This window comes from Natrix helvetica (assembly GCF_964273705.1).
Source record: "Natrix helvetica genome assembly, chromosome: 1".
Lineage (NCBI taxonomy): Eukaryota > Metazoa > Chordata > Lepidosauria > Squamata > Natricidae > Natrix > Natrix helvetica.
This window is the reverse complement of record NC_138548.1, coordinates 278,730,713-278,745,262: the sequence shown is the minus strand read 5'-3', so window position 1 is coordinate 278,745,262 and position 14,550 is coordinate 278,730,713. Positions and strand designations below refer to the sequence as shown.

The window sequence follows — 14,550 nt, the reverse complement described above, 5'->3', positions numbered from 1 at the left end:
AGAATATCTTTTAAAAAAACCATTGCTCTCTCATGTGCATTTCAACATTCTTAATTGGCAATAAAATTGTACAAAAAAGCAATATGTAAGGAATTTTATCTTCTCATAGATATAGCTGTGCATGCTCACTTCTGTTTCTAGAATCAAAGGAAGTGAGGATATAGTATGAAGTGCAAACTGAGTTTTTGGGTTATTTCGGTCAGATCACTGTGTGAATCCGCAATAATTGTCTCAGGTGAACATGAAGTAACATGATATTCTTGATCTTGCCTTTATCTCTAAATTAATATATTGTAGATTTTTCTTCACCACTTGAGACTGCTATAAATCTTTCTAATCCTTCCTTCCAAATAGTGAGTCCCTAGTTCTAATATGTGAGGTATGGCACTAGGTATTTTTCTCAACAAAGAAAACAAGTGTTGAGCAAAATGAGCTTACCTGGCCCTTTGTAACATTCCGTGAATAATACAAGTTGATATAAACACCTTGGCAGAAAATAATTTCAGTCTAAGCCAGTGGAAAAATATTGGAGAATAATTGAGTAAAGGATTTGAATGTAGGCTTTTTAGAAATCTAGCATAATAAAAGAAAGTTGTGACAGGCCAGTTAAAAAGAGTCGTCGTCAAGTCAAAGATATGATCCTTTGGGCTTATCAATATGGTAATTAAGAAATATGCTTAGAGAGACTATTACTTCATCCTGAACATAGGATAAGATCCATGAATCAATTAAATGCTAAGTTATAGCTATACCTTTGAATATTCTGTGAAAGAATATAATTATGTGTTTTGCATATGTACAAAAGGAAAAGCTGTAGGTGCCATATCTCCATGATAAAGAGTACTATCCACCTTGCTAGTAGCAAATGGAATTTCTTTTTTGGTAGTGCAGATATTAGATTATGCTACAGAATAAATGTGAATTCTAGTCCTGCCTTAGGCATGCGAGCCTTCTGGGTGACTTTGGACTGGTGACACTCAGCCCAAACCCACCTCACAGGGTGACTGTTGTGGGTAAAACATGAGGCAGGACTACAGGCAATCCTCGCTTAACAACTATTATGGCAGATTTCAAGAAAACGAGTTAAGTTACAGTAAACAGCCCAAACAAAAACAAAAAGAAGACCATTGGACAAGGCAAGCCACTTGAATATAAAACTGAGCAAACCCCATTCCTTACTAGCACTGATGATGTTACCTAGTTTGGGTAATGAAGCTTCTGCAAGAAAACAAGGCCAGGGAACCCCACATTTTATTTTCCAATACAAATTACGTAAGAATTCGTACAGTATTATACCATCAAAGCCGGAAAAAAAATATGCCTGGCGCCTTTTAGGTGATTTCGCATTTTTACTAGACTCCGTGAGAGATAGAAACGTGAAGAGTGACATACACAGAGCTTCCTTTTCCAAGAGATATTTTTTAAATATGTAGGAAACCCGGAAGTGTATTGAGACGAAGCGCCCCTCTACAACGATATCGTACATATATCTTCGCAGGAAGTTATATTCTTGAGCTGATCAGGAAGCCTGACCAGCTCAAGGGAGGAGAGGCTCGTTTCGTCAGAGGCTTCCCCCCTCCTGCCGAACGCAGTTGCCTAGCAGCGCGGGTGGGTGGGTCTGGACGAAGCCACCTCCCACGGCGACGGTATGGCGGCAGCCATGGTGGCCACCGAGCAGAGAGCGAAGTGTACCGACATGGGGGAGGCGCCGTCGCTGGCGTCCTTGTCGCGGACGTCGCTCTTCCTTCTGCTCCTGGCCTTGCCGCTTCGGGGCCAGCTTACAGACGGTAAGGCGGGAAAGGTGGCTAAGCGGGGTGCGCCAAGTGGCGGCGGAGAAAGCGGCGAGTCCGGGGTCGGCTGGAAGAGGAAAGTCACGCAGCCGACGCCGCTGTCCCATCTGCTCCCCCACCCCCTCTACCAGTCTTGGGCGACCTGCTTCTTTCTGCCCTCTGCGTAGACGGCGTGGACCGCGCACCTATTGTCCACAGCCGGGCGGAATGGCCGTTCTGGTTGGGGACGATGGGGTTTGTTGCCTCTACTCGGGACGGTTTCCGCCTTTTTTTGTTCCGCCTCACCCGGTGAGAAAGGAAGGGAGCCTCTCGGGCATAGGAGGAGGTTTCTGGAGAGGAAAGTGGTGCTTTCTTTCTTGCTTTTTGTTGGTTCGGACGGGTCTGCCTGGGTTGCCCCTAAACCTGGCTCCCGCCTAATTAACAAGTTCTCTTATCAATATTATAAAGGGATGTACAGAACTGTGTACGATGGCTCTAAAAGAAAGGCAGTTTTTAACCTTTCTGCCTTTCTCAAACACACTACGCAGCTACACTGTGTATAGTCATACGTACGTATGAGACAAAATCTGCTTCCTCTTTTGGTTCAATTGCTCCTAGTTGTGTAATGGAGGGAATTGCATGACTACAGGGATTCTAACCGTCCTTTTCAAAGGGGTGTGTGTGTGTATACATACATACATACATACATACATACATACACACATACATACACACACACACACACACACACACACACACACACGCCTAAGTTGTAATACTGTTTAGTTTTGAGGCAAGTTAAATGGCTGGGTTTCTGGAAAGGAAAAGATGGCAACTTCCATATATTCTTAATTCTTGCTACTTAAGCATAGAGTACAGAGTAGTTCACAGAATAAATATACAATTTATGAATAGTTCTTGGGTTGATTTATGTATATTTGGGCGTTGGGAACTTGGTTAGTGAACAAACCCATTTCAAGAAAAAGGCTTGGCAATCCTGTTTGATAACTTCATTCATTTCTTAGCTACCTTTCAAGAAGAGGCACTTCTCAAAGCAATTTATAGGGTAACATGAAAAAGAAACATAATATTATTAAATATAAGAACAGATTCCAGTACAATTTAAGTACCCATTAAGAAAAAAAATCTTTTAAACTACAAATTGGAAAATAGAATGGCTAATTTCTAAAAGCAGCCATAATGTTGTCAGTAGGCAATTTAGTAGAGTAATGCCATCACTAGAAAAACTCTTATTTCTAATGCATTTGTATTGATCGTAGTGGTAGCCTCATGAGCAGTCTATTCATAATTGATGTTAAACACAAACAGGCTCATGAATGTAAGCAATTTTTCAAATAGTTTTATAAAAACAAATTAAATCCCACCTTTATTATTCTTATAAATAACTCAAGGCAGTGACTGTACCTAATGCTGTACTTTTTCCTGCTGTTTTCTCCAAAACATCAATTCTGATCTGAGTTGATCTGAGAGTGAATGAGGGGCTCAAAATCATGCAGCCTGTTTTCATTCTTGAGGCAGGACTAGAACTCCCAGCTTCCTGGCTTTTAGCTTGATGCTTTAACTACTAGCCCAACCTTTTGGGCTTGTCAAAATTTTATTAAATTAAATTCCAGTTTGCATTCTGTCATTGATGTAAAAACCATATCCACACATCTGTTCAAGACTTTCACAGTCTCTTTGATGCTAATGGATTAAAAATATTTGTGTATATTTGAGATGCCACATACTTGAATTCCAGTAGACATGAAACATCCATGTCTATACACAAGGCAGTTCAGACCTGTTCATTTATCCTCTTGTACTGTATTTTAACAAAATTTAATAAAACTATCCTCCTGGAATTGTTTAATTTATATTGATGTAGCCCAACATTGTGTGAAGGAAGACTCATTTTTAATATACTGTATTATGCATATTTTTAGGTTAATGATTTGTAGGAACAGTTTTCCTCTAGTCTTCATATGTGCCATTTAAATGCCTTCTTTTCTGATACATTATTCTAATACTTATCTCAGTTCTTAACTAGAATCTTCTAAGTGCGTAGTTACATAAAATGTTAGGGGTTCAACAAGAGTCACAACCTCAACATTTCATGGTAAATGGGAAGCAAGTTCATTGGTTTTGGAGCTTATTTCTCTCTCTTTTTTAAAAAAGAATTTTATTGATTTTTATACGTTTATAGGAAGGGTAGGTGGATATACAAAATTTTTTGGCAGCTACATCATGCTGAAAGTAGAAATCTTTCCAAATCTCACAACTTTTACAGAAAGAAAAACAAAAGATAAAAGATAAGCAAAAACAGCATCTTATTATACATTGTATCAACCATATGTTCAATCATCTCTTTTACAACTTTCTAATATATCAACAATTACAATAATATTTCAAATACATTTATTTTTGTGACCTGAGTCTTTTCAGTATTGCTCCCTCCCCCTTGTCCCCTGGCGGAGCCGCAGCCCCTCCCTCCCTCATATCTTGTACATTATCACCTTTTTCACTACCTCTTATAGGTTCATCCTCTAGGAGGGAACTGTGTTTTTTCATGAAGGCCTCTGCCTCCACAACTGAATTAATTCTAATTCTATTTCCCTCCCAGTTTATTTCTTAATTTCTTTTTCACAAAGCTTTTCTTCGTAGATGACCATGTCGAAACAAAGAAAATATGGTATTTTGCTTCCCATTTACCATGAAATGTATGCAAATAAATTTGTTCATTTTAATTAAATATGAATCAAATAGCTTCCGATCCCATTGATTTCTGTGGTTCTATTTTCAATACAGCTCTGGATCAAAGTCATTATCTGACTTGACACATAAATCATAATAGGTGGGATCATATACCAAGCTTAGCAAAAAACAAACCAATGAATTATGTGTGGATCAGGGCTTAATCAATTTAACTAGAAGCAATGTTAATAGTAATATAGATCCGACGTATGTCATATGAATCATGAGATAGTGTTGATCTGGAAAATGCCTTGTGCAGCTGTATCTCGTTTTCACAAATTTCTATGTTGCTTGATTGTTATACACATGCATATTTCTGCTTAAAACAGGCACAACTCTGTTTTGCTAAAGGCTTCAATACTTAAAATAGTAACAATTTTAAGCAAATTTCTATTGTAGCCTATCAATTTTTTGTTTTTGATATGCTAATACTAGTTTTTACTCTTCCGTGTTTTATTTGCTATAAATTTTGGATGCATGTTTGTCAGCTGAGATACGGCTAATCCTCAGACCTCAAACCATATCAATCTGTGTATCCTTGTACATTGTAAAATTATTTGTTAAAAGTTTCAAATTATTCTTATCTTTCCCTCTTCAAGATACTACACCTAATGCAGAAATAACTCAGAACTTTAAGTCAATTCATAAGGATGAAAAAGAGAATTTATCCTCAATTATTTCTGCAACCAGTGAAAACAGCATGAGGAATAAAACAAATGAAGATCTGATCCTAACTTCTTTGAAAGTTGATGATTCTGTTGTACATCCACCCATTCTAGCAGAAGATAAAGTAGTCCAACCTCCTGTGTCACCTTCAGAAACTGTTAGTATTAATCAACAAAATATCGATGTTTCAGAAGATGCAGATAGTAAAGAATATGACGTGACGGACAGAAATATATTTACTAGTTCCCTACCAACAGCAAAAGAACCTAAAAATTATGTCATCTATGATCTAGCTTCTAACTCTCAAAATAATCAAGATGACCAAGATGTATCAGAATTTGCAGAAGAGTCAAGTATGAGGAACTTGGAGACTAAGAAGTCATTTGCTCATAACATGAAGGATGCTACAGTCTCGGGATTGGAAGATGACAGTCATTTCTTTTTTCATCTTGTTATTTTTGCCTTTTTGGTTGCAGTAGTTTATATCACATATCACAATAAAAGAAAGGTAGGATGGGCTTTTTAACAATTTTCAGTTTGATGTTAATATTAGAATATTGTTATTGAAATAAATTTAGAGGCAGTTAATTAGCTTATTGGTAAATTTTATAAACTGAAAATCTAATACTCCAATAACAAATCTTTTTTTTCCTTGATTATTCTGGAAAATAAGGGCTAAGCAAAGTTGGATACTATAAATTATAAAATGCAAAGTTGCAAACTTCAGAAAATATCAGAACATTATAAATTTTAAATTTGTTTTTCTGAGCCATGTACATTTGTTTTAAGTATCATTGGTATTCATGGCTTCCTTTCATTGTGGATTTCTAATCAGACATGATGAATTGATGACAAAAGTACTTATTCAAGAGTAGACTTTGTCCATAAACCTATTTAAATCTGAGATTTGTCTTCTTCATCAGTAGTTATATTTTCTACAATATCTGATATAGAAACCTTTTTTGTTACAAGCTTTTAAGGACAGGCAATTTTTCCATTGAAGCTTTTTTAAAATTTTAATCCAAAACATTGATTTTTATAGTTTAAGGACCTGCTATTGGTAATGCATTTTAACTGAGTTTTAGATTCACAAATGCAACCTAGACTAGGGCAAATTAAAAAAATACATCCAACATCCATGGAAGTAAAAATCCTTTCTCTTAAATCTTCACTCAGTTTCATTAATAGGACATTGGGTTTTCTCTTGCAGTTTATCCATTGTTATAATCTGATTATAACTGGGGTCTTGTTGAATGGCATAAGGATGTGTATCAGGGTTTATCATTCATTTCAGCTTTTTCTTTAATTGCAGCATGTCAGGTTTGTCCTAGTGTAAAGCTGGCATCGATTTATAAGAAAAATGTTTGATAGTAAATCATTTTCAGCTCAGTCATAAATAACCAAAATCAACCAAAATATATTTTATGTAATTAATGCTATGAAACTTATCAGTCAAGGATAAGGTAGGCAGTTTGCTTATTAAACACAAATAATTGTTATTACAAACCTAAAAGATTTGACATGAATATGAAGATTTCATGAAAAGTATATAAAATTTGCAAAGAATAATCTGAAAATATTGTTATAAATCTTTTTAAACATGCCGATATTTAATTTAATATGATCTAATTAGTTCTTTTCTTTTCAGATAATTTTATTGGTTCAGAATAGAAGATGGCGAGATGGCTTGTGTTCCAGAACAGTTGGATATCAACGTTTAGATCAAAATGTGAATGAGGCTATGCCTTCATTAAAAATTACCAACGAATATATTTTTTAAAAGTAGCATGACCCAAATTTGCAGAATTAGGAATTTTCATTGCCTCTCAAAATATAATATGAATGATTGCCATAAGCACTGATGTGTGTGCTCTCTTTTTACTTTGAAGGTTTTAGCCTTATATGAGGGTATGCAAAGTGTTTATTTTGGTGAAAGTTGGACTTTATTATTTTTATACATACAGCTTATTGTTTATCAGTTGATTTATTTTTCTTTCATTCTCTGCCTGGAACAGTTAATAGTCCTAGCCACAATTTTTCCAATTGATCAATATTCAGTATATTAAAGAATGTACCAGATTCCCTATTTGGATAATTGACCTTATTTCTCTCTTAATTCAAACTGCTAAATAATACATAGAGTGTATTAATTTAATTCTAGCCTAATGATTTCTTAAAAGATCGGGCTAATATTCCTTCTCTGGAAAATTTGCACGAACACATTTTTTAAAAGAATATGATTTCTTTTCACAAATTGCCTATTCATTGATCTTACACAATTTAGAAATAGGATGTCTGATGATTCTGATCTTGGTTTTTCTTAGCAAGAAGAAGAAAAGAAGGCACCATTCAGAATGAAGACAACATTTTTCTGGCTAGAAAGTGCCAAAAACCATTTACTCATTTGCTTTTTCCATGTTAAATAAGGTTTGTGAAGGCAGATCTTTGTAGTAGGTAAATCTGAATGTTGAAGGGAGGTAAATCTGAAAAACAAATATTACATCCAATGGTGGCATTCTGCCGACAAGTGCAAGATGAGCATAGATGGCAGAACTGATTCCTTTTTCCTCTTTATTCTATGCCTCCCCAAAGTTCTGGAGAAAATTTAATGTAGTGCAAGGTATGGATATAAAAAGAATAGAAAATTCCACTGTATTAGTTGACTATTATGGATGTCGATGTGAACAATTTAAATTGTTTAGGTATAAATACAGTATAATATTAATTGCATGTAGTAAAAAAAACCTCCAGGATTTGAAGCTAGGATTTGATGCCCATTTTTGGAGAATACTGCACCATTTTCTTTATCTTTGAAAATTTCTTCTACTTGAAAAGAGTGACAAATTACTGGTATGATTGCAATTTTTTTGAATGCATATTTTGCTATTTATATTAATTGACATAAATTGTAAAATATTTGTTAGCAGTTTTACTTACTGTACAAATACTGTTTGTGAACTGTAATTACCATAGGGCTGAAAAACATGTAAATACTAATGACTTTATTTTCAAGTGATGCAATGTTATGAAAACTCTGATCTGAGAAAATTTACAGTGAGCATGGTATTCTTTCTTTTAGTAAATTAAGCTTTTTAATTTACTTTTCTTAAATGTGAATAAGTGAAATACAGAAATACATGTAGGACTGTTTCCTTTCAGAATTCTTATGAACTTGAATCATTTTTAATAGAATCTTTCAAATAAACTCTATAATGTTGTAACTAGCTTGATTTGTATACCCTTGCAAAAATGCTTTTTTGGCCCTACAGTGCAATACAATTTCAATCAGGTGAAGGCCAGCTGTTTATGTCACTTTTTATTTTTGAAATATGAAGCTTATTTTGTCCCAGAGTTCACTGAGATTAAAAAAAAATCATTCCTTCTTTGATGGAACTTGGAAAAACTTTCAAGTGTTGTACCATTTTTGGAGGATAAAAATGTCAAATTACAGAATAACATTTAGAAGACTTTTATGTGAAAGCCACTTCAATTTGAAGGAATATTTTAAAATATTTGATTATTTTTAGGAGAAATAAGTGTGTGTATACATATTTGTATAAATAAATAAATAGAAACTACCATGTAGAGACATGGGTCAATTTCAAGTTGATACAAAGTTGTATCTTTTTTTTAGTCAGGAAACAATAACTCTGTGTAAATAACATGGATTAATGTATTATTTGGCATTAATTATTCCTTAGATATGGATCTGATAGTTCATAACATAGCAAGAAAATCCTTGCTTATATTTTTAGATGTCTTTTCCCTAGTTTTTATATACCAATAGTGATCTTTACTTGGATTGTCGTGTAGATACTATCTATAGATCAAGATCGATAAGCTGTCATATAATTAATCCAAGATTTGCATATTCTCTAATTAAAGATGCCTGTCTTTGCATATCACCAGGATCACCACTGATTAGCAAATATCTATTAATAATAGATGGATATACATCTCCTTTCAATCTCATGGCTCACTAAAGTTCTTGTCTGAGCAAATGGTGTACAAGACCCATGTTTTAATAATTACGGAATAGTTAAAACTAGGCTTCTAGGCTGAATGCTGTTAGGGGTACTCAAAGGTTGTGACATGCCTTGGGGAATGTAAAGATATTTTGATTACTTTAATATAATTTAGATATGATAGTTAAATAACTACATAAGTGTCATAACTTTTTAATGTTAGTTTCATTTCACAGGTTCAGCTGTCTTTCTCTTTGTTAAATGTTCTTTTGTCTTGAGTGTTAATACTTCTGGCTTTGTTTCCTGTGAGTTTGATAACTGATCTGCAATGGCTTCTAAAAAAGTGTTCCCAAGACTGGGAACATTCACTCATAGAACAACCTAATAGGGACTGGCAGAGACCTGTTGCTGTCTGAACTCCCAACACTGAGAGACACTGTCAGGTATAGCCTTCTGTTAAGAGAACAAAATAGTGATGATGCTAATAAGTATCCAGCAGCCAGTCGTGCAAGAGACATATATCCAAAAGTGCTTGAAAAGTGGGAATGAGCAAACATATCTTTTGTGACTCCTGTTGTAAGTTCACGAGTGGCAATCTTGAACAAGATCCAGGAGAGCTGGAAACAAGCCAAAAACATACCTTGGTAGAGAAAAGCTAGATGTCAAAGAGACTTTCACTGTGAAACTTGACAAACACTTTGACATCCACATCTCCAAGTATCGAATTGTGTGTGCTGAATTCGGTTTCCCTGTTGGCTGCAAAAAAGAAGCTCACATTAACTGTATGTGCCCTAAGGGGAGGAAGATACCATTGAAGGAACTTGCTTTTGTTAAAGGTCAGAGGGACAAGATTGGTTCTTTTGGATCACACTAGATTGGTTTGCCAGATGTGCCCAAGCAGAAATGCTGTTGGCAAAAGGCAAAAGCGGCAAGATGATGAAAGTCAAAGGCTCACTAAATAGAAACAGAAGTATTCCAGACATTTTGATGCTGACAAATGAAATAATTATCGTATGCTGAAAATGAAGAATAGATGACTGATGAAAATGTTATGGAAGTTATGAAGAGCCTTTAGACCAAACACGTGCCCCTCTATTTCAAAGAAAAGGCAGAATACAATAGATTAAAAATAACAAATGTCGCTATGCAGAGCATAAGAGGTGGTGTTAATGCTGCTATTACCACAGCTGCCTTCATGGATGCTGACTTGATCATCAAAGAAAACTAGAAACTTGTAATTTTAATAAAGTCAAGGGAGCCCAGGAATATGAAGTCCCTAGATCAAGAATTTGATGAGCTTTGTAAAGGAAGGGGAAAATAGAACACATCTTGTTTGACGGTCGTATAAATGCAACTAAAGTTATGCTGAAAGCAAACAATCCAGACCAGCAATTCACCAGTACCATCAAAGAAGAACATTCTCTGTGCAGTGAGCCTGGTGGACGATCTCTTTATCATTTCCTCCCTATAAAGGCTGAAAAACAGGAAGACCTGCTCAAGTGATTGCAGATAAGTTGGTGTATATGATGAAGAAGAATGACATTGACAAAAGTTTGAAGGCTGTTGGAGGAGATTCTACAAATTAATACTGGCTGTGAAGGTGGTACCATGTACTGGGTAGAAGTCAAGCTTGACTGGAAGTTTGTGTGTGCACTCCACATGAATGAATTATTCCTATGACACATAATCACAAAATTGGATGGAAAGACCTTGTCTAACAACAAATGGGCAAGTAAAATTGGCAACGTTCTAGATACTATAACAGAACGTGACATTGATTCTTCATTCCCCAGAGTTTCAGTTGGTGAGCCTCTCATTTCACTAAGCGACAGTGTTGTAAAGGATCTCTCTACCGATCAAGTGTATGGATATAGGATCACACAGGCAATGACAGGAGAATTCCCCACAGATCTGCCTCTTCTAGAAATTGACCCCGTAAGCCATTCACACTGGTTGACAACTGCAAATAGGCTTTGTCGAATATGGGTTTCAAAATAAGGCAAAAGTCTCCAAAACTTAAGAATGATAATGGAATATACCTTGTTGGTGTGTATTACCCTTTCTGGTTTAACATCAAAACAAAACATTCCTGAATTGAAGGCCCGTGTTGTGTTCCAGCTGCAGCAAGTCAGACTGCAAAATAAATCTCTAGTAGATGCTGTTTTGCTAAGTATTCAGCGTGCAACATGGTACGCTTTCAGTTAAATGATAATCCAGACACTCTTGTGTTCAGATGGTATTCAAGAGAGGAGAGCTGGTATGCAAAAGATCATTGACTTGAGGGGTGCAGATGATTACGTGCTGGGAAATTTTTCTGTACAAGAAAAACATCTTTAACACCAGAGCATTCACTCTACTGGTCTGAAGGTGTATATGAGCCACCTGCAAACTGACTGTAGCGGAAATAAAGAAGTTGGCCCTGTCATGACCAATCAATAGAGACACATGTGAAACAGGTCAGAGGCAGCAAGCACAGAGTATACACATGAGAAATGTGAGGGTTGTATCAGAGGCAAAGAAGGAAGTTGGCAGCTGATGTCAAATAACAAATCAAAACAACTTGATGAAACTGACTTAAATGCTTTTGTAACTCAGCTGATTGCTTTCTGATGTTTGTTTATGATTACAGTGATTTTTGCTTACCTAGATAAGATTCATACAGAAACACTAATTTTTGTAGCACAGTGTGCAATTTTGAGAAGATAAAGTTAACAGTATTTGGATTACAAGAGACTTGTGGGCTATATGATCAGATGTGGATTTACCATACCAAGCTAAATGTGCAAATGCACAAATAACAGCAAATTTAAATTCTTGATGTAAAAACACGTTTTTAGAATTCTTCACTGAACAAAATGGCAAAGATTAATTTTCAGCCCATTGATTGACACACCCTAAATTATATATGTGTGCGTGTGTGTAATTAATTTATAGTATAAAGTACAAAAGCAAATAGGAAATGGAAAAAGAAAGAAAAGGCATTGATTTCTGACTCCCTTTGGTGCAGTAGAATAAGATAATATCAAACCTCAGCTTTTCACTTTTAAATAACAATATAATCTAGCCATTTCTATAAGAACAAATGTAATTGGTAAATCCTAAAATCAAAACTTCATTTTTTCCGCCTCAAATACAAAGTTCAGAAGCCGTTTCCAAATAGAACTTAATGAATGGATTTTTAAAATGACTCTTATAAAATGTTAATTGGTTAATTGGTAATGAGGTAAGCAGAATTGTGATGGTTAGTGATAATAAGCAACATTTTAGCTCATAAGTTTCAAAAAGAAAAATGGTGACTAGGAAAATCGATTGATACCCATATCTTCACCCTCCAAAGCCAAATGCTAACGCCAAGCATTTGAGAAGGCCCTTTTCAAAAGTATGGACATGCACATTAGATATGTTGCTTGAAGCATCAAGGGAGTTGCAGCTCTGAAAAGCACAATCTTGGTAGAACCTTTACATTGGTAAGAATCCTGGTAGAAATGGTTTTTTGCCTGCTTGTAAAGGCCAGAACAGGCTTCAGAGTAGCTATTCTAAGCTTTGAGACAATACAATTATTAAAATGTTATTGTAAATGTAAGCTGATTTACATTTATGTAAATTGGAGGCAATTTGGGATGACTTCATGATGCACCATCCATTGGCAAAGCTTTTCTGCTCTGCCTTCTGAGAAGATGCCCTTTGCTGGTAATTACTCATGGTATCTTAAGTATACTCCCATGCCTACCTAATGTATACTGTTTAGGGCTCGTACACTCTTGGCCGGGGGCCCTGTAATCAATGCAGTCTTCACATATTCAATAAAGAGACTTGTGGCAGATCTCCATTTGGTTTGGTTCCTTATAAAAGTAGTCCAAATTTTCCACAATGGTTTGTAAACAAAGGTTTATAATATAGCATGAAGTGTGATAAACCAGTTTAGTCAGCAAACCATGGTTGCACTAACAATGCTATTCTGTTATGGGTAGAGATCAGTGGTGGGTTGCAGGCGGTTAGTGCTAGGAGCACTGGGTTCCGGTACGGTGCTCTGGGAGGCCCACCTGCCTGCCGTCCTTACCTGTATTTGAGCTCTTTGGTGCTTCCGCGCACGGAGCGTACAGCGCCTGTGTGATGCTCCACCGAGCAGCTGGAGCATCGCAGAGGCATCATGGAATGTCGCAGGAGGTAAGGACACATGCGTTACAATGTGATCCGGAACCCATCACAGGTAGAGATGTAAAATTTCTGGAAATTTTGAAGCCATGAGGGGAAAAAATGCCCTTCCCCCTGTTTTTTTCTGTGAAAAATAGAAATTTTGGAAAAATAGAATTGTGTGGAGTAGTTTTACCTGTTGTGTAAAATGCAGTATATATAAAAGTATTATCCTTGCAATGAAACATGTAACCCCCCCCCCCCCCCCCCGCTTTCCTCAAAACCAACAAAAACAAGAAACCAACATCAGATTTGTCCTTTAGCACCAATAGCAAATAAAGTTAAAATTCACCTCAATATTTAAGCTCCATGGAAGGTTTATCTTTTGAGTGAAAAAAAGAAACGACACAACACATACATGCAGTTTTTTCTATCTCATTTTCTGAACTCTCATTTTCCATTTCTTCTTCCTCTTTCATTTTTCTCATGAACTTCTAAAAACTAGGTTTGCATAGCTTGAAACAAGCTTTTCTGCCATTTCACAGGTCAGTTAGTTTATTGATTTGGTATGAATATTACCAAAACATAGACCAGATTCTTCCATGTGCAGCAGAAGATGCAGGAATCTGCAGTAAGCGAGACGCAAGGTGTCAGAGACTGGTGCAGAGACCTTGCCACCATGCTGCAGGAGGGGTATGTTTTGCAGAATCCCAGAATGCATTCCTGGCCCAAATCCCTGAAGATGTTCTATATTCCGAAACATTTGAAAGTACTTTTCCAACATCAAGTCCTAAGGGCACAGCTTGTTTTGTAATCCAGTAAAATGCAGTAGCTGTAATTCAGATGCACGGATTGCTGAAAAAAAAATGGTGTTAAAATCTGTTGGGAGTTCTGCAGCTGAACCCAAAACACGTCATCAAGGACATCCTTATAATTATCCTCAATTATTTCTGTTGCTTGAAGAGCTGCTTTGTTTTTTAAAGTAAGCTTTCAAAGGAGATCACCACTCCACCCCAACGTGTTTTACTACAGAGGTTCAGTATCACTATTCTGTGCATTTTTTTTCTTGCTTCTTGAAGACTGGTGACAACATGAGTGAGTAGCTTTTACAGATTTGATAACTTCTTTAACTCTTCTACAAATCCTCTGAAGGGTGTCCAGTTTCATTAAGTCACTAAGAAGTAAGTTTAGACCATGAGATCCACATCCTATGTGGATGCTTGTCCATTATGATTTCCAATGCAGCTTTCATATTATTTGTACTG

At 36.0% G+C, this 14,550-nt stretch overlaps 1 protein-coding gene across 2 annotated transcripts; it reads left to right on the top strand.

The window, feature by feature from the left end:
• The first annotated feature begins 1,526 nt into the window (after positions 1-1,526).
• On the top strand, positions 1,527-8,474 carry LOC309383603 (keratinocyte-associated transmembrane protein 2). 2 transcript variants are annotated; one of them, XM_081936358.1, is made up of 4 exons: positions 1,527-1,787; positions 5,120-5,694; positions 6,835-6,915; positions 7,511-8,474. In XM_081936358.1, exons 1-4 carry the CDS (start codon positions 1,649-1,651, stop codon positions 7,610-7,612), a joined length of 897 nt encoding a protein of 298 aa, XP_081792484.1. In that variant the 5' UTR covers positions 1,527-1,648; the 3' UTR covers positions 7,613-8,474. The 2 variants fall into 2 exon arrangements, with proteins under 2 accessions (XP_081792484.1, XP_081792485.1); XM_081936359.1 differs by having other exon boundaries at positions 6,835-8,474.
• Positions 8,475-14,550: the final 6,076 nt, after the last annotated feature.